Source organism: Mirounga angustirostris, unplaced genomic scaffold, assembly GCF_029215605.1.
Source record: "Mirounga angustirostris isolate CCGP_5_RB_7025 unplaced genomic scaffold, mMirAng1.0.hap1 SCAF_1, whole genome shotgun sequence".
Classification (NCBI taxonomy): Eukaryota; Metazoa; Chordata; class Mammalia; order Carnivora; family Phocidae; genus Mirounga; species Mirounga angustirostris.
Window position 1 is genome coordinate 41813213 of NW_026991709.1, and position 20939 is coordinate 41834151.

At 36.3% G+C, this 20939-nt stretch overlaps 1 protein-coding gene across 1 annotated transcript in view; it reads right to left on the reverse strand.

Annotated features, from left to right (window-relative positions):
- Positions 1-2320: 2320 nt before the first annotated feature.
- PROS1 (protein S) overlaps positions 2321-20939 on the reverse strand; it is a 63144-nt gene continuing 44525 nt past the window's right edge. The window contains exons 11-15 of the mRNA XM_045902697.3: positions 15242-15409; positions 13779-13947; positions 9568-9716; positions 7293-7518; positions 2321-4355 (exon numbers count right to left, since the gene is read on the reverse strand). Coding sequence (XP_045758653.1) covers positions 4195-4355; positions 7293-7518; positions 9568-9716; positions 13779-13947; positions 15242-15409 — 873 coding nt within the window. The 3' untranslated portion in view covers positions 2321-4194. The remainder of the gene's footprint in view (positions 4356-7292; positions 7519-9567; positions 9717-13778; positions 13948-15241; positions 15410-20939) is intronic.

A 20939-nucleotide genomic window follows, 5' to 3' on the forward strand; every position in this document is an offset into this window, starting at 1 on the left:
CCTTCCACCATTCCTGGCAGAATGTTACAAGACCATCCTTATGAATTCCTATAGAGGATTCCTTGATGATTGACTTTGGGGACACTTTGGCATATACACTCCCTAGCAGCTACTTGGCCAAGAGCTCCACCTCCAGGGCATGGAACATCATCTCCACACCAGTCTTATGGTTGCCATCCTCACCTTGGATAAACTGGCTGAGTTCCTCTCCTTCTTCTTGCCTCACTATTTCCGTATCTCTTTCTTTCTTTTTCCCTTTTAATTATTACTATGTTCTTCTTGTTTCGGCTTTCTCTTCCCAGACACATTCTTCTTGTTATTTCTATGTCTACCTCTTTCTTGTTTTTCTCCTGGCACTCTTTCCCTCTTTCTTTCTATTTATATTTGTTCCTTCTGTCTGTCTATGCTTGGTTCATCTTTCTTTACCTATTTTTTTTTCTCTTTCTATGCTCATCTAGTCTTTTCTGTTTCTCCCTTTTTCTTTCCTAACATTTTCTTCTTTCACATTTTCCTTTCAAATTTCTTTTCTTATAAATTTCTATCTCTACTTAATTATCTCAGTCTCTGTTTAATTTCTTTAATTCTCAGATGTTACTATGAATGTCACCGACTCTTACCTAAGTGTCTACAAAAAAGTATTTCTTTTTGTATTTTTTTCTGTCTCTATCCTCTTCACCCAGTATCATTCTGTGTCCTTTGCTTCTTCTTTTTCCTTTTCCTCTTTATTTTCTATCTTACCAAATCTTTCACTGAATCCGCTTTCATATCTTTCTCCTCTTGCTTGCTTTTCTCTTTGTCGTCCTTTTCTCTCCTGGTTTTGTTCACACACACTTACTCACTCGTACCTGTTTCTCTCCCTTTCTCCTATCTCTATTTTCCACTCATTTTTTGTGTTGTGTCTGCCCTACTATATGTGTACGTGTGAACTCACATGCACATGGGAGACATAAGGAGATAGGAGGGAGTGCATGAGGTTAGGGAAGAACCCAGAGGCTGGATCTGTGGGTTGTTACTCTGGTTATCCATGGGAATCTTCTGATTCAGTTGTCTGCAATGGGGTCAATGAATCTAAGAAGGCTCTCAGGTTGAGATTTACTGGTTTAATGAGGAAAGCCCTTGAAAGCTAGGATTAATTATCTGTACTTCATGCAATAAGGGAGGTTTTAAGAATTATTGTGAAATACGATCTCTGTGTGAGAGATTATCTGAAAACATTGTGGGAAAGAGGACTTGGAAGCAGAGAAATGGAACTTCATATATATTTTATTGGGCCTAATTCAAATAGCACATCTCTAAGCTTCCATTTGTAACCCATTTCTTCCTCCCCATAGCCCCCTGCATACAGTTTATTTCTTTGTTGCAGCTCTTACCAAACTCAGGCTCATATTTGAATTACTTGTCCCATTTCTCTGCTATCTCCTAGACTGAATTTTTTGATGGCAGGACTAGAGCATTTTCTCCATTGTTTTCCTAGGACAATATGTAGCCCAGAGTTCTAATTATAAAAGTTTTCAGAGTCATTGTCAGCATTTCCTTAATTTAATTAAATAATATCACATTTGTCTTCAAAACCATTAAATCGATGATATTATCACCTGAGAATCAAAGACACAGCAAGTTATATATAGAGCTGAGGACAGAATTTGTTCACTCCAACAATTAGCATTTACTGAGTGATGGGATGACCAGTAAGAATAGAGGAGCAGTATAGAGTTTCGAATTTGGGCATGGACTCTTGATCCAGACCTCCCTGCCTGGTAACCTGCTAGCTATGTGTACAAAGAAGGATACAGCTGTATCTATCTTCTAGAATAGCCAGCTGTTAGTCCTGTGTGGCTGCCTTGTACATGCTGAGTTGGCTCAGTAAGACACTCATCCGTGAAGGCTCCAGCTTCAACCCCAGTGTTCAATATGACTCTGTTTAATTAAATTTTTTATATTTATTATACTTATTTATATTTATGTAAAATAACTTATTATATTTATTTATTATTTGGGAACTCCAGATAATAACATTAGATTCTTCGTATGTCATTTAAATATTGGCCCAATCCACTCTTCTCTTAAGATCTACTTGAAGAGATCAGATGTATCAAATGGTTTTTCCATCTGGAGATTAGTTACAGAATGAGATTTTAGACTCCACCATTTAAACCTTTAGCAGGAAAGAGGATTTCTCTTGTTCCACAGCAGAAGATCAGATTTTCAAATATAAATTCTCTGGGAAAGCCTGAAGCCAGATATAGCAAGTAGCCCATGTGTAAGATCATTGTCAGATTCTCATTTGTAAGAAACACCTCCTCACCCAGCTCTCTAAGCCATACCTACATGCATCTCAGAGAGAGATGAAATTTATAAATGGGTCTCTGGAGCCTCTTTGAAGATCACTGCATGTTGGAAGTTTTCTGTTTCTGATGGGAAGTGTGGAATTGATCCCTGTAGTTGTCTTTGTATCTGGGCATAATTAAACAAGAATCACAAAACTCCTCCCCAAAGAAAATTCATTTTTCCTTCCCTTCCTTTCTTTTCTTCCTTTTTCATAGGCTTTCAGTTTTTCTACTTCTTTGCTTTTTACACCAACATAATTGTCAATAGTTGCTTGCTGAAATTCATCACCCACAGTACATGGTGGTAAATTGGGAGAAAGATTACATCGAGGAAGATGAGCTAGCACAATTTCTGGCAGGTATCAAACACTCAATATATGTCACCTTTGCTTTTCTTCCATTTCTGAGCTCCAGTCTATAACTCAACCATAGCTACTGATCAAATATTTGAGCTTTATATCTTTCAACAAAAGAACCACTGTGCTGCAGGAAGACTTACATGTATGTTAGATGATTTTATGTTCTGTTCAAAAAGTTGACAGAATATAGATATTAGTCACATAAATGTTTGCAATATACTCTAATGTATTGTTTCATGTGATATAAAAATATCTATAGTAGAAAAAAAGTTTATTTTCTAAAACCATCAATTGAGACATCTGATCCATACCTAATGTGACTGGTAGGTTTGGGAGTGATAAAACTACCACTTGGAATGCATTACCAACAAGTACGTGGCACTCTAACCCCCTTACTCCAAAGATACAATATTAACTATGTCCTTCTGTGGTTATCCTCTCATTATACCTTTTCTAGCTTTCAGAGTTCTTTTTGTCCTTCAACAATCACATCAGGAAACTTACTCTGGTAATTAAAGTTGGATTCAAGGAAAACTATGCACTTCCACATTATTCATTCTCTCATTCGTTCTTTCCATCTTAGGTTCTGCCTTTTCTAATCTCCCAAGCTTGCGTGACCCACAGCCAAATTTAAGGACTGTACCCATCCTGGGTTTTGACACCCATTCCAGCCCAATCTAGTATGTCTTCCTCATAAAATCCAATTACTAACCAGCAAGATTCATGTGTTCTTATGAAAATTTGTCCCACTTGTTTTTAATTCAGGAAAGCTACTGGCTCAAATGTGAAGCTAAGTGAAAGTCCCTCTGAGGAACTATTTTTGGAGTAAAGCTTTAAAGCCTTCCACTCAATTAATTCTTGATAGGCCGCTGTCTCTCCTTCTGCCCTCATTAGGGAAAAACAAAAATAAAGAGTATCTGCTATGATCAATAGTATTTAGTCACATGCACTCTTGTTTGAGTTTACTTCCTTGCCTTCCAAAAAACACAGATATTTCAGCACTAGGTCATGGTGATAAAATTAAATTTTACTTTGGGCGCTTGGGTGGCTCAGTCGGTTAAGCATCTGCCTTCAGCTCAGGTCATGATCCCAGGGTACTGGGATCGAGTCCCGTGTCAGGCTCCCTGCTCAGAGGGGAGCCTGCTTCTCCCTCTGCCCCTCCCCCCACTTGTTCTCTCTCTCTCTCTCTTTCTCAAAAATAAATCTTTAAAAAAATTACATTTTACTTTTAATGAAGTAATGTCATTTGTAGCAAAAAATTCAAATTAGAAATGTTTATATATTTCATTATTTAATTTCTAGGCAGCAATAGAGGTAAGAATTTTTAAATGTGATTTGTACCACAAGAGGATCTTGTTCTTCTTGAAAAAGGACCTTTTTTAAAATTCCAGGAAAGCCAAAGTACCATAAAAAATCAAGGTCTGTACATTGCAGGGAAAAACCCTTCAGCTATTATTGAAACATAATTACATACAGGAAAAATGTATTATCAGTACAGGAAAGAAGCCTTAAGAATTCTCTGTGCTTTTTGAAACTGATGGACACGAGTGAGCTCTGATATCGTTATGCTTAGAAACGGCTTCATCCAGATCCAACCGAACACCATTAATGTTCACTTCCATACAGCCATTATAAAAGGCATTCACTGGTGTGGCACTGAATGGAATATCTGTAAAAACAGAATATTAAAATATTAACCCAAGACTTTTGGCATCTTATTTGCTTACAATTAGAGGAACTATTCAAACTTCCCATTTCCAACCAAATTCTAATCGTAAAGGAAAAATTAATAATGTAATTATTCAATAAATTTATATTAAGTGACTTCTATGTATATAAGGTATTGTGCTTAACACTGGATTCAGCATATCATCAGTTCCTCTGACTTCATAAACACAATCAGTCTCATTAAAACCTAAGATAGATAAACACTTTAAAAAGAATAAAAAAGAGCATATTCTTACCTGTGATGTTCTATTTTATTATTTTCTTCTTAAATCTGAGCAACAGTTTAAGCACTGTTAAATCATTTTTTCAACTCCAAACTATAGCTACATGGAAATCTTTTTAAAATGCTGTGATAAATGTATCTCTTTTATTACTGCTGGAATAAAAGCAGATTTCTATATTTTCCTAAAAATAGCTTCTTGCTGAGCATACAATGTCAGGTCATGATAGGAAATTCACTTTATGTACTGTTTAGTGTTCAAAAAATAATTTTAATAATGCTTCAGTGAATAGGGCCTTTGGGCCTTTCGACACTTTCACTCTCCTCATCAGACTTAATACTTTGGTAACACCCTTGAATTCCTAAGAACAATGGTTCATTTTAATAACATCCATCTCTCTACTTGCTTCTTTTTTCGGCATCTCCTCCCCATGAATTTAGTTCCCAATGGACATTTTTCAGCCTTTATTCTTTTTCTTAGTACCTTATGCAAAAAACATACAGGTCAAATTTTCCACCTTTAATTTGCCAACGCAGTGAATAAAGTCCATACTTTTCTAGGGGCTCACAGCATTCTTTATGAAACCCTTTCAAGTCTGGCTGAACATCAAGATTATGCCACTATTATAAAAATCCTCAGAAATATCAATTTCCCCTGATTTCTAATTCATAGTATGCAATTGAATATTCCTATTTTGCATATCAACTGGTAATTTACCTATCCCACTGTTTACACTCCTAATATCTCAATTGCCAGTTCTCCTCAATTTTCCTCACTCTAAACACATCTTGCCTGAAGTCAATCTTCAGTGCTGATGCCAAAGTCCTGGAACCATTAAAATTTAATAGCTTTACTTCTTTTCAACTCTTTCATTGCTTGTCTGATTTACTAAAATGGCATTCAACTAATTTGCAATAAGGTAGTAAGTGGATTTCAATATAGAATTCATTCATTTGAACTAAAATTATACTTCCTAATAATTAACCACAGTAACTTAACTTTCTATTAACCATGCTAACTTATCTATTTATCTATCTATCCATAACTTTTAGAGCATCCTTACTTCTATCCCACAAAAACCCACATAAAATTTCCATATATGAAAAATGAAGGCCCTGAGCAGTTAAAAGTAAGAAAATGAAGGTTACTAGAAGTCCAGACATCAAACTCAGAATTTTCCCTGAGAATAACCTGCAAATGGTATTTGAAAATATTTCTCAAAAACTTTCTGCCTAAATTATTTTTTGCCATTTAAAGTAAAATGTTGATGCCAATTTCATATTTTCCAATATTAAGTCAGAGATGAATGTGCTTTGCCTCCAGTTTTCTCCATCTTATGGTAAACGGACTCTCCACCCACACAACTCCTCATGGTGGATACCTAAGAAAGAGATCCTTATACCTGCCTTTCAATCATTAAATCCTACTAATGTTGTTTTTCACATGCATCTCCCATCTAATCACTGTGCCCCATCTTCACTGCCATCATCCTAGTCCAGCAGCTTCTTCATCTGTAACATAGGGATAATAATAGCACCTGACTCACAGGTCTATTTTGAAAGTTAAATAAGTTGATCCCTCCTAAGCACTTTCAACGATGCCATACTATTTATTATGCACTGATTGATGGCAGTATAGTTGTTGCTTCTGTTACTGTTACTGCTTCTCCATCTGGACCACTTCAGCAGTCCCCGGTTCCTCTCATCCCACTTTTGCCTCCCACCTGTCCATCTCCATCCATCACGTGGAGTGGGTTTTTAAAATGATAATAGTGATATACAATTTCCCTGTCTAAATTTTTTTAAAGACTCCCATGGCTCTTGTAATAAGACTCAGGACCCCGAACCAAGTCTACAAACCACCCCCCGACACACACCCAGTTCTCAGCTTCCTCATCCTGTATCTCCCTTGCTCAATGTGTTTTCACCACACTCATCGTCTATATATTCCTCAAGTGTATCCACCCCCCATTTTGCCCACACATAGACCATTTTTACTTGCATATTAATTCCAATTCCCGCCCTATCACTTGGTTAAATTTAACACTTCCATTTATCATATTTATATCTTAGCCTTTTCTTCAGAGAGCTCATTCTTGGCTGGCACAACCAGGCCAAGTCCCCATTTTTAGGCTCTGAAAGCAATTCATACTTTTCCTTCATAGAAGTTATCACAATTTAATTATTCTGATATTTTCTTAATTGGTTATTTGACGTCTGCCTCTGTACTAGATTATAAAAGGCTTAGCAGCAGGAATCAATATCTGCTTATTACTATAGCCCTACCACCTGGGGTGTAGGTTCTTAATAAATAAAAGGTAAATGATGGATGAATTAAAGAATAAAGATTGAACTCATAAGACTACTGTGAGAATGAACTGAAATAATAAATACTTTCTAACTAGGATAGTCAAATGCAACAAAACTTGGGTTAGTTTTAGTTCACCATTAAAAAATAAATAAACAAAATATACCCATAAAATGTCAATATAAATCCCCAGGAAAAGAAAAATGGATACTGGAATTTTGTCTTCCCTTCTAAGGTCCTTTTGCTAAGATTACATATTTAAAATACTATCAATTTGATTAAAAATATAACTTTTTAAAACTTTTTAAATATAATTCTGAAAACAAAACAAAAAAAAGGTAAGAAGATACCTGGAAGGCCACCCAAGTAAGTGGTTACTGTCCCTTTCATTGCTTTGTCCAAAATGGCCAACTGTCCTTTAAAGTTTTCAGAGGAGATGATGTCTTTTTTAAGTGGAGTGAACAGCTCCACATTGTTTCTGTTGACTCTTAATTCCAGATGGAATTGTTGACTGGAACACAGACTTATGGCCTCTACCTGAAACATTATCATATTTTCAACAGATACGAGGATATCCTGAAAAACAGAGCAAAGATTCAATATAAGCAAGTATTGATGGTAATGCCACTTAAGAGTGACTTTTGAGTCACATCACAATTTTTAAAAATACATTAGTTTTACAAATTTCAGGCTCAGCTAAGATATAAATGGTTAGTGGCTTCAGAAAATTCAATACACCAAGTTGTTTTACCAAAGATGGGAACCTAAAGTCGTGTGTTAAGCACTATTTTTCTGTTTGTTAGCCTTCCTAACTTCAAAACTTACATGTGAAAAATGAAGGAGTTGAATCACTCTTTGTTGGGGAAAAGGCTTGGAAAATTTCAAGTGCTTGAGTAAGTACATGCCAGCAAGACTGAAAGGTCTGTGTGTGCCACATAAGCAATCCTATTAAGACCTGGGGCAAAATAAGTGAAAAAGTCCTGAGAGGGGAAAGTCAGGGATCACCAGCAGTAAGTTACGGAGTATTTGCCAGAAGATATTCAAAAGAGAAAATGTATTCATTTTGCTGAACTTTTCAAACTGCTGAGACACAGAATTACTTAACTTCTTGACAGGGATCTATGCATATACCTTATATATGTATACAGGAAATGTAAAAAGAAAATAAAATCAAGGGGCGCCTGGGCAGCTCAGTAGCTTAAGCGTCTGCCCTCAGCTCAGGTCATGATCTCAGGGACCTGGGATCGAGCCCCATGTCAGGCTCCCTGGTCCAACCGCCCCCCTGCTTATTCTTGCTCTCTCTCTCAAATAAATAAATAAAATCTTAAGAAGAAAAAGAAAAGAACATCAAAACTAGGAACATGGCTGTTATGAGATGGTAGAAAGATAGTCTGAAGTACCTACTTAGGATTCCAAGTCTATACTTCGCAAATACGGGTTATTTGAGGAAATCTGTTACTATTACATATCCATATCCTTGAACTCACTAATAATCTTAAAATGGTCAGCAGACAAACTGTTCCAGAATGATCAATAGGATGTGGAATTATGTTATGAAATACTGTACACAGATATTGAGAAGGCAATCTGACATGGAGGAAAAAAAAAAGGAGCCACGGAGTCAAACACAAAAGATAAAATAAATATCAAAGACGTGGCATGCATTAATCTCCTCTACTGCAGGGATATAGTGCTGAAGATAGGATTTCCATTTTGTTTTAAAAAAAAAGTAAACAAAAAGCTGGAATCTAAATGTAGCAAGCTCCTGTGGTAGACTAGAGATAAAAACTCAGTAGGATCTCCTTAGGTGGCTTATGCTTAACTACTAGAAACTCCCTGCAATCATCGTTGAGCTGAAAACAACATACCTTTTTATTGCTACAGACATTATTCAATTATATGCTTCTTTCTAAAAGCTACAGAGAACATCCAAGCCAACCTTGGCTCAGACACAAGCTTCTTGCTCTAACTTGTTGGAATCCACTGTGGATAACACATGGTCAGAACTATTAGCCTCTGGTGGAAGGCTGAATAATACAGATCTTCTGATAACGCTCATGTTTCCTTTTATCCAAGAGTTTTTTCCTGTTCGTCCTCCTAATTTCAAATGAGAGTTGCCAGCAAGAAGCCAGGTGGACTGGTTTTAGTTTTCTCCAGTCCTTCCTAATTTACTCGTGGGAGAAAAGATTAAGAGTGCCAGAGAGCACAAAACATAATTAGGCACAGAATATCTAAGACTGAATTTTAATCAGACTCACTTTTATTTTGTTAGTACAGACTATGACTCCCATAATATTTCGAGGATTTAAATAAAGGTGGATCTCTATGTACTCTGGGAAGGGTCCAGGCAGCCTGTGTGTGAGTCTGCCTGATCTTGGCTGTGGATGCACAGTAACAGGCTTTTCTCCTCTCTACTTCCTGGATCAGACCTTAGAAATAAGCCAGCAAAAAAGTAATAATAATGGACATTTTTTGAGTCCTTATTGATGTGCTGGAGACTGTGCTAAATACATGTCATCTCATTTAATCACCAAAATAACACTTCGAGGTAAATACTGCTAATATATCCATTTTACAGATAAAAAACAAAACAAAACAAGAATCACAAAAGTTTAGTGAAGTTACCTGAAGCTTTTCAGAGGCAGAGTCTACCAAGGACAAGGCAAAGGGCACAGTACTACCAGAAACCAAGGCGAACATAACACCAGTGCCCGTGGATGGGCGAATGTTCAAGGACACATTTACTCGCCAGTCCTCAGCATTGGATATATTACCTGTTTAAACAATAAAACAGAAGCAGGATCAGTGTACTCCTAAAGTATGCCAGAAGGAATTATTACAATCTTACTAATACTCAGAGCCATTTTTGTGGAATACTAAAGGTTTTCATTCTCCTTCCTCAGTGACCTATAAAACCAAGGCAAAAAAACAAAAAACAAGAACCATTTTTTTAAGTGCAGGCAAGACACACAAAAATGGAGCCCCAGCCTTCTGGTCTTCCTAGAATAAAATTCGAGATGTGGTGTTTCAGAAGATTATGAATTTCTCCTGTTTGCTCTTTTACAGGTATTCTTTCTGCCTCCATATTCACCATTGGTCCAATCTCAGAGTGGTCATATTTTAAAGTACACATTTAGAAGGAAATTCAACAAATTTATTGTAATGTTCTGAGGGAATATTTGGATATGGCTGCCATCACCACCCTACCATTCCTCATCCATAAAGGGCTCAGTTCAAAGCAGTGGGAAAGAAAAATATGATTTATACAAATAGGGGAGTTTGGGGAGTTTGATAGTAGAGAAATATTCTGAAATCAACAGTTAACTCTAAAATTCTAACAGGAACTCTTCTTCTGCGATTCTCTTGTCATAATAGTTAACACTCATTTTCTTCATTACTAGGTTAATTGTCTATCCCACTAGAGTGCAAGCCCTACGTGTCTCTATGACCACTTTGTTTTCCACAGTAGTCACTCAACAAATAGTTGAATTGATATGTTCCAAAATAGTTTAATTCCTAAAAGTACTGGGGCATCTGGGTGGCTCAGTCGATTAAGCATCCGACTTCGGCTCAGGTCATGATCTTAGGGTCCTGGAATCGAGCCCTGCGTCAGGCTCCCCACTCAGCAGGGAGTCTGCTTGTCACTCTCCCTCTTTCTCTGCCCCTCCCCCGTTCATGCTCTCTCTCTGTCTCTCTCAAATAAATAAATAAAATCTTTAAAAAAATATTAATTCACATTTTGAGTGAAGTTTTCCTTATTTAATATGAAGTAATATAAAATAATACCTCAAATACCACTTATAGGTTTTGAAAAGATGAATGTGAGTGGAGAAAATATTTTCCCTTGACAAGATGGTCTTCCATTTAGCCACATCAAATGCTATTGCACTGTTCATTTATCATCTTTTTTTTAAGATTTTATTTGTTTATTTGTCAGAGAGAGTGTGTGCATAAGCAGGGGGAACGGCAGGTAGAGGGAGAAGCAGGCTCCCTGCTAAGCAAGTAGCCTGATGAGGGACTCGATCCCAGGACTCTGGGATCATGACATGAGCCAAAGGCAGACGCTTAACCAACTGAGCCACCCAAACGTCCCTATTTACAATACACTCATTTATATACATGCGTATTTATATACAATATAATCATTTTGAAATAAGTAAATTTACTATAAGGTATTAATGAACTCAAACTAAAACATGCAAGCATACAGAAATTATAATGTAACATTAAATATTAATTTAAAAATAGGTCACTTTCAAGTTATCCATGAAGTAACTAATTGCTTATGAAAGTAATTTTTTTTCAGATACAATAGAACTCTTACTTTCATTTTCTTTTCAGAGAGTTTTTCCTTTGAGCAAATTATTGTGGGCCTAGTTTTTTCTTATATTCAGTCATCAGCCCCAATTAAAAAAAATTTTTTTTAAATCCTTCATATACAGAACAGAACTAAAGTTAAAGACATTGCATTACTTTATGTTAAGAACACAAAAAGTACTAGTGTAAGATTCTTCCTTAAAACTGTAGTAATACTTTTTTAGACTGCAAATAAACACATTTAAAATACAATTTTTCATTAAAGCAGAGATATCAGATTAACACTAAATTTATAATACAAAGTATTAGTAGCTCAAATAATGAATTCCTAAACAGAAAAAGACAAAGAACCTAATAAGATAATTAAGATATAAAAATAGCTAATAAACACATGGAGAGATATTTAACAGTAGAAATTGGGATAATAATATTTAAAACTACAAGATTTAATTTTTCAACTCTCAGATTGGAAACAAATCTCAAGCATACACTTTCTTATTCTGTTGGTAGAAGTATAAATTGAGGAGCACCTAGGTGGCTCAGTCGGTTAAGCGGCTGTCTTCGGCTCAGGTCATGATCCCAGAGTCCTGGGATCAAGCCCTGCATCAGGATCCCTGCTCGTCCGAGAGCCTGCTTCTCCCTCTTCCTCTGCCCCCTCACCCCCCCACCCCGCTTGTGATCTCTTTCCCTCTGTGTGTGTCAAATAAATAAATTAAATCTTAAAAAAAATAAGTATAAATTGATAAAACATCTTTGGAAGAGAATCTAACTGAGCAGTAGGAATTATACATCTGCATAAACTTTGGTGGACATAATCTAAGATTCTCTCCTACAGAATTAATCATATAAAGGTATAAAGATGTATGTCCAAGGGTATTATGGAAATACTATTTGTAAAGGCAAAAACCTGGGTCAGTCTGGCAGGAGTTCCTGTTCTGCTTAGACTATAGGAAACTGGAAAGAGCACTGCTCCTACCCTTACAACAACAACCAAAGACCAATTATTTAGCTTCCCTCCTCCTGCAAGCCTGGAAAAGAGGAGCAGCAACCTGCAGGAAAAGCACAAAGTCCATTCCTTCTCTGTCTTCTCTATGCAACAAAAGCCTTACAGCACTGGGGAAAAGGTAACAAACATTGTGGCCATTAGAACACATGCAAAGACCCATTGCATCTACAGGTTAGGGAAAGGAAACTGGAAAAAACAAAACAACCAACCAAAAACCATTTACCATGGAGAAGGAGCAGAAAAAATCTGGAGTCCTGACCATTAGATAGCTCCCTCACAGGTGGTTGGGAGGGGGACAATGAAAAGTTCACACCCCTGAGACCCAGGGATACAATACTTGCCCAAAATTGAATCTGTATCAGAACATTAGAGAATGTTCCCCACACCCTGCCACCATGCTAGCAAATGTCAAGTAACAAGAGCATTCTTTTAGGGTGAAGCAAGACCATGGAGAAACACTTTCTTGAGGCATATCATAAACAGAATACCTAAAGCTAAGGATAGATCAGCTATTAAGAAAAATCCTCTGGCAAACCAATCACTACCATAAGCACAAGGTAACAATAAAGGAATTTGAAGAGTATTCAATGGAAACAAGAAAGCTTAAGCAGTTCAACTCTTGACTAGACTGATTCAACCCCTTTACAAAAGGCCTAGCAAAAGCAGAAATAGGCTCATCTCCAGACATATATATTATTTACCTGCCTCTACTGTTCTACAAAAGATGCTTACTTTTTAAACCAAAAATCATGCAATACCGAAGGAAACAAGGAAAAATAACACATGGTCAAGAGACAAAGCAATCAGCATGACATTGGACCTATCAGACAGGGAATTTAAAATAATTATGATTAATAAGTTGAAGGCTCAGGTAGAAATGTAGACAACATATATGAACAGATGGGAAATTTCAACAAGGGGTTAGACATTTTAAGAAACAATCAATTGAGGGCGCCTGGGTGGCTCAGTTGGTTAAGCGACTGCCTTCGGCTCAGGTCATGATCCTGGAGTCCCGGGATCGAGTCCCGCATCGGACTCCCTGCTCGGCAGGGAGTCTGCTTCTCCCTCTGACCCTCCTCCCTCTCATGCTCTCTGTCTCTCATTCTCTCTCTCGCAAATAAATAAAAATCTTAAAAAAAAAGAAACAATCAATTGAAATTTTAGAAATGAAGATGAATCCTTTTGAAGCATTTAATCAGTAGACTCAACACAACTGAGAAATTGGTGAACCTTAAAATAGGTTAATTGAATTCACTTGCAATTAATCAAGTTATGTGCCAATAATCTTTTTTTAAGTAATCTTTAAATAGTAACATAAGCATATTCTACTACCTTTACCCCAATATACTGCAAAAATTTAATAAAAAATATATAGCTATATGAATAAACCTAACACAATGCCTGGCACATAGTTAAGTATTCAATAATGTTTACTGAAGGCATTTTTGCTGTTTGTCAATGAATAAATGTAGTCATTAATGAGAAAAGAGAAGTAAAATGAGAAATCACTTACCATAATCTATGCTAAATTGAGCAACACCAGAACCAGGATAGTAGGAACCCTTCTCCACAGTGACAAAACAATGTTTACTTTGTTTTTCTTGAATAATTTCATTTATTCCTGAAGCTCCTTGATCCATCAAATTCCAGCCTCGTATACATCCATCTAGACGAGGGGTTATCTAACAAGTTAAAATATAGGTCAAGGAGTACATCTTAAAAGAGTCAGACTCATACATGACTTAATTGATTACAGATGCAGTTTTCATTTAGAGGGAAAACCCTCTCTTTGTTGATATGTTAAAATTCTTTAAATATTTTGAATATTATCTAATTTTTTAAGGTGTCCTTCAGATGGGCAGTCTTTTTCAGTTATAGTGAGTTTATGCCATCACAGACCTCCACTGGGATCCTAATGATTTTTAGCCCCTCAAGCCCTACCTGCCTCTCCTCTATCCTCCAGAAATAACTTTTCTGCTCTCAACTTCCATATACGCTTCTAGCCGTGGCCCTGGGCTGTAAGATGCTTTCTTTAACTGCATTTATATATAGGTTTGTTTTGCCATCAGACACTGAACCTCTTCAGGAACAAAAGTGTTTGCACTCTTTAGTCTCCATCAAAGCATCCAGGCAGACTCAAGACCCATAGTAGCCATTTCATAAATAGTTTTTGAAAAATTTATTTTACTTTTAAAATGTCTTGATTTATCAATTTCAAAGGAACAGATGCATTCACTCTGACATGGGTTAACTAATTCAGGTTTTATATCATACTGCAGAAATCTTTCAAAAGTTAAGGTAACTGTGAATTGCCATGAGTAAAAGATGGATATAAAATAGTAAATATTTAAGTTAAATCAGAGAGTATAATTGACAGGCCCATGACTTCAAATGAAATTTTTAAAACTCTTCAAGGACAGTGATTAGTCTCCTTCATGAGACCTATTCTACAGTTATTAGACAAACATCATATTCAGAAAATCATCTATTATATGTAACTTCAATTTATGATAGGCTGAAGTTATACTCCCAGCAAAGATTTTTTTTAAAGAAGTTCCACCTTTATATGCTATTTTATCTCCGAAATTTAAGTCCTAAAATAGACCTAAGAAAATTCTTTGACTGGCTTCTACAAAATGTTGTATTTTTGGACTCCAGTACATGTATTTATATTTCTAATTGCTGAATATGGACAGTTATCATGTTAACACTGAATTGATGCTTGAGAATTGAAAAAAAATCTACTTCCCCATGAGTAACGCTGGGGATTTAAATGGGCTCAAAAACACTACATTTATTTTCTTATTTCCTTAATATAATTTCAAGGATCGCTGTGTTATTTTTCCTTGTTCACTTCAAGTTGTCACGGTATGTTCAACAAAATAACTTCTTTGACTCTCAGAAAAACACATCTTCAAATCTATTATGGACAAGAGGAATTCATCCATGATGAATGATAGAAACTTGTATCATTACCGGTCTAATGAGGGCATTCTCCATTTTCCGAGGTAATCCTGCAAAATATACTTTCGTTTCTAGAAATCCATTTGTAGGCTTAAAAAGGCTTTCGGGTTTATTTATATTCATTACAGCTTCTTTAGCTATTTTTACACTAATACTGTGTTCTAGTTCTTCCACAGAGACCTATAATTAAAAAGACAAAAGTTATCAAACAACCAAACATCACTGCATGTCATTTGAAACGCTAAGATTGAAAAATCCTGTTATTATTCCAGTAAATAATTTTTCAAAGTAATCATTTTAATGTAATTATTAATTTGTTGTAATCCATTTGAAATGTCTAATTACTATAAAGGTGGTAAAAATGTGTTTTAAAGTGATAATTCTTGATTGAAAATTAAGTGAACACCATATTTTAAAGTAAAAAAACACGCAATATTGTTCTTTTAAATTTAAACAACCAATTATAATATACATATTTCAAATCCAGCATCATAAATTAAGTGAGTCACTCTACAAAATCTTAGAAAACATTTTTTTTAAAGATTTTTCATTTATTTATTTGAGAGAGAGAATGAGATAGAGAGAGCATGAGGGGGGGGAGGGTCAGAGGGAGAAGCAGACTCCCCGCTGAGCAGGGAGCCCGACGCGGGACTCGATTCCGGGACTCCAGGATCATGACCTGAGCCGAAGGCAGTCACCTAACCAACTGAGCCACCCAGGCACCCATCTTAGAAAACTTTTAAGTGTTCTTATTTTGCAATTGTCTGAAAGTATACATATGGAATCAATAATGGAAATAAATTCTTAATATAAAGTGTGAGAAATCAGTACCTCCAGTATTCTGTTCATGACACACAAATTATACTTTATTTCAAAATTCAAAAAGTAATTAAGGTCATAAGGAAGCACAATACATAAAATTAAATTGGGTTTTTCCAATTTTGAAAGTAGTTTTGTTTTCTTTTTGGTTTTTTTTTTTGTGGGTTTTTTTTAAGATTTTATTTATTTATTTATTTATTTATTTGACAGAGAGAGAGAGAGAGAGCACAAGTAGGCAGAGCAGCAGGCAGAGGGAGAGGGAGAAACAGACTCCCCGCCGAGCAGAGAGCCCGATGTGGGACCCAATCCCAGAACCCCGGGATCATGACCTGAGCCGAAGGCAGTCGAATAACCGACTGAGCCACCCAGGTGCCCCAGAAAGTAGTTTTGTTTTTGTTTTTTGTTTTTTGTTTTTAAGTATGCTTCATGCCCAGCATGGGGTCCAACATGGGGCTAGAACTCATGACCCTGAGATCAAGCCCTGAACTGAGATCAAGAGTCAGACACTTAACCAACTGAGCCACCCAGGTGCCCTAAAAGTAGTTTGGGTTTTTAAAAAAGGTTGAAAGTGATGGTAAACAACAATAAAAAAAAAAAAAAAATCCTCCCCAAAAGGTGAGTCAAAGAACCACTGCTGCAATCTCCTTATGCAAAACTAGCACTCAAAACGCAAACTCTTCTTTTACTAATCAATGATGGAAGCAAAAGAGTAGTCCTATTAAAGCAGCACTACGGGAAGGGGAAAACTGTGCTCTAAAGTAAAATAACCTTGGTAACATTTACCGATTTAAAGTTAGCGCACTGTCCTTAATAGAGCCAACCGGCATCATTTTACTTGAATGACTATTCCCTCTTTGAAAGATGTTAAGTCAACCTCTAGAACCTCAGTCTCGCTTGCATCTGTACATTCCTACCACTCCCTCTCAGGCTCCCTTGCTGGCTCTGCCTCTTCTCTCAACGTCTATAATACTCCAGAGCTCAGCCCCCTAGACCTTTTCCCTCTAGTCATGCAAATATTTTTGAATAGGGGTCTACTGTTCCACTCTAGGGCATTTGGAAAATTTGGGGGTAGGGATGGTACTTTTAGTTGTCACAATAAGTAGGATGTATGCTGACACTGCAAGATGCTGGACACCCTGTAATATGCGGACAGTCATGCAAAATAAGTAATAAAATATTCAATATCCTGCAAATCTCCCGAACGTCCCTACAGGATATTCATGTAGGGTATACTTAGGCTTATCTGAGTTTCTCTATATGTGAACACAAAATATTTTTTGTACCAATTCAACACATTCACTGAATTTTTCAAGAATAAAAGTCTTGTCAATCAAGGATATATTGATGTTTGTTTTGTTTGGATCTTTACCAAGAGTTTCTCACTATTTCAGAAAATTACTTTTACTGACGGCAACACCATCTATGCACTTAGAGTATTTGAACTGCCGATACAAAACTCCAGCATAAGTCTTCATTTACAGCTTTCACATTATTCTACATATAGGAGCAAGCTTTGACAAATATTGTACTTGTACTTGAGCATTTATATGTTGGAATATATATTATTTTCTTATAAATGACTTTCCTTTATTTCTTTGTATAATAATTAGAGCATTATATTGGTTTCTATTAGGGATATGCAAAAGTAGCTTCCATTGTTGATGCATTTCATTATAGGACAGTAAAGGAGCATTATGAATACGTGGGCACTGGATGAGTTAGAGTTTAGAAACACAGATTAACAATAATCAATCTCATGGCCTTTGAGTCCCTCTTTATGCTGAATATTCAAAAGTTTTTATCTACTTTAAATTGAAGGCTGGACCTTAAAAGTATATCCAGAATCTGACCACTTCTCACCACCTCTCCACTGAGTTATTGCAATGGTCTCATGACCCCATAATCTGTCCCATTCTTACTCTCTACTATCCAGTTTCCATAAAGCCATCATGTCCTGATATGGATTACCTTTCAAGATACATGCAAATTACATCATGTCACTTCTCACAATCATCCAAGGTCTTTCTACTTAGCATAAACTCCAAGTTCTCACTAAAGTCCCCATGACCCTACCTGGTCTTGTTCCAGAACACATTTCTAACCTCATCTGCCCTTCCCTCCTTCCTTTATTCCCCTGCATCTACACTGACCTTTGCGTTGTTCCTTAAATACAACAATCACATCCTCTTGCCTGATGCTCTGTATTTGCTCTTCACATGGCACAGAATCATCTTCCCCAGAGATTTCTCATGATTTGTGCCCTGGTCTCCGGTCAGATGTAATCTCATCAGAGATGGCTTTCCTGATTCCACATGCACATGCACCATCGTCACTCTCTGTTGCCTGGCCTTGCTTTTGTTTCTTCCTCCTAGCACTAACCACCATCTGACATATCCATTTGTTCATGCAATTTGTGGTTCATATCTCACCCCTAGTACGCAAGCTACACAAGAGCAGTGATTTTGTTTTATTCACTGTTGTAGCCTCACCATGCAAAGGAAGGAATAGCACATAAAGTGCTCAATAAATATCTTATTAAATGAATAAAATTATGATCCAAATTACAGATTTCCCACCCATATTAGAATCATACCCAAATATGAGATATAATAATGACTTATAATAGAGCAATATTTATTTCTATGCTTTGGAGCCATTTTAATTACTTAACAATTACACACATTCTATTTATCTGAATTACAAAACAATTCTACATTTTAATTGCTTACTTTTAAAGTATTTTATTTGAAATTTTAAAATTCTTTAAAATTAGTGAAACAACTGCTATCAAGTGAATAGTCCAGTTTATAGATTAATTTAACTTAACTTTGTCAATTAAAATGTTTACTTAAAATATGTATCTATTTGAGCTAATTTCTGTGGCTGCATAAATTTGGCTGAAACAGTACAGTTTATTAACAAGCCATCAAGATTGTAAAATGGTAAAAATATTATGCAGTAATTTTTTTAATGAAAGATCTGAGGAAAAGATCCCATTTATATGGTGAGGGTGAATATTCATAAATTGTTAAAATATCCAATTAAAAGTTTTTTTAAAAGAGCCAGCACCAAATTTATTACCAGATTAAAGTTTTTCTCTGACTTGCTTATTGTTCTTAAATTTTTCATGTCAAGTTGTATTCGGTTTATAAAGGGAAATTTTAATCAAAATATGGGCATATCATTAAATAACAATTTCTTTTTAACAAAGACCATAAACATAGGAGACAAAATGTGTGGAACTGAATAGCTGCCTTCTATCCAGCCCAAAATCCTGCCTTTAACCTATTATGCATGGATAATTCATTAGTAAATACTGCCTGCAACGCAAGATGTTAGCCTCACAGGTAAACATTTACCTTCTTTATATATATTCTGTATTACTTAGAATGTATCCAAGTTCTCCTTCCAGCAGATAATATTTTCAATTTGTATCAATTAATCAGAAAAAATTCTGTTTGCTCTATTTTGCTGAAAAGTGATCTTGGTGATTTTTAGATAGGAGATTTGTGGACATGAGGCAATAAAATGTATTCTTCAGTACACTGGAGGAAGAGGTGTACGCATCAAGCTGTATGCATACAGATGGAGTACACGAAAGATGTGGTGGCAAAGCTACATACACTAACGAGAGCATCTGGAGAAGCCGGAGAATTTTAATGATTACTCTGACAGTTGCATCTGATCTTGTGCAGACATTATTTTGGTAAGAGCCCAAAATCTATGGCTGTCAAAGGATGAATAGCCCCATTTTTGGTAAACCACATCTGCGCCCAACTGTACTTTATTACTACCTGTACTTTAACGATTTCACATTACATTGCATTAATTCATAAGGCAGCACTAGCTATTAAACTGTGAGGTACTAAGTAAGCTCAAGAGCAAGGAAAATCTCTTGCCAGAGTTCTAGCACCTTGAACTTAGGAACTTAGCATTTTAAAAGTGCTCACTAAAAGCTTATGGAGTATATGAGTGCATGAGTGAGTAAATAAAGAAATGAAATAATTTAGGGGCGCCTTGGTGGCTCAGTTGTTAAGCGTCTGCCTTCAGCTCAGGTCATGATCCCAGGGTCCTGGGATAGAGCCCCGCATCGGGCTCCCTGCTCCGCGGGAAGCCTGCTTCTCCCTCTCCCACTCCCCCTGCTTGTGTTCCCTCTCTCACTGTGACTCTCTCTGTCAAATAAAAATCTTTTATTTTTTTATTTTTTTTATTTTTTTTTATTTTTTTTAAAGATTTTATTTATTTATTTGACAGAGAGAGACACAGCGAGAGAGGGAACACAAGCAGGGGGAGTGGGAGAGGGAGAAGCAGGCTTCCCGCGGAGCAGGGAGCCCGATGCGGGGCTCGATCCCAGGACCCTGGGATCATGACCTGAGCTGAAGGCAGTCGCTTAACCAACTGAGCCACCCAGGCACCCCAAATAAAAATCTTTTAAAAAAATGAAATAAATAAATAAAATAAAATAAAATAAAAAGAAATAATTTAATGATGACTTCACATGTCTTCTCAACATGGACCTCCTGGCAGATCCCTTAGGCATAGAAAGTGTCTCTTTTGGGTACCACATTCTAAGGTGAAGCTGATCTCTCAATTATTAGCTGCTGAAAGTAGCAATGACTCTTTTGCAGAAAAGAATTCTTCCCATTATAGACTGGCAGTAATCCCTTCATGAAAGATTCCATTTTAGGCTCACTTTTAGGGATTATGTAAAAATTCTCTTTTCTTTTCTTTTTTTTTTTTTTTTTTGAGATGAAAAGTAATGTTTATTAATTGTCTAGTGACTTTTCTTCCTATTGGGTCTCATCTCTTCTTTGAAAGGAGTCTAAATAAAAATCATTGCATCTGCTTTTTTTTTCCCCCTTCTTCTTCTACAAATGCATCCATGGTGTCA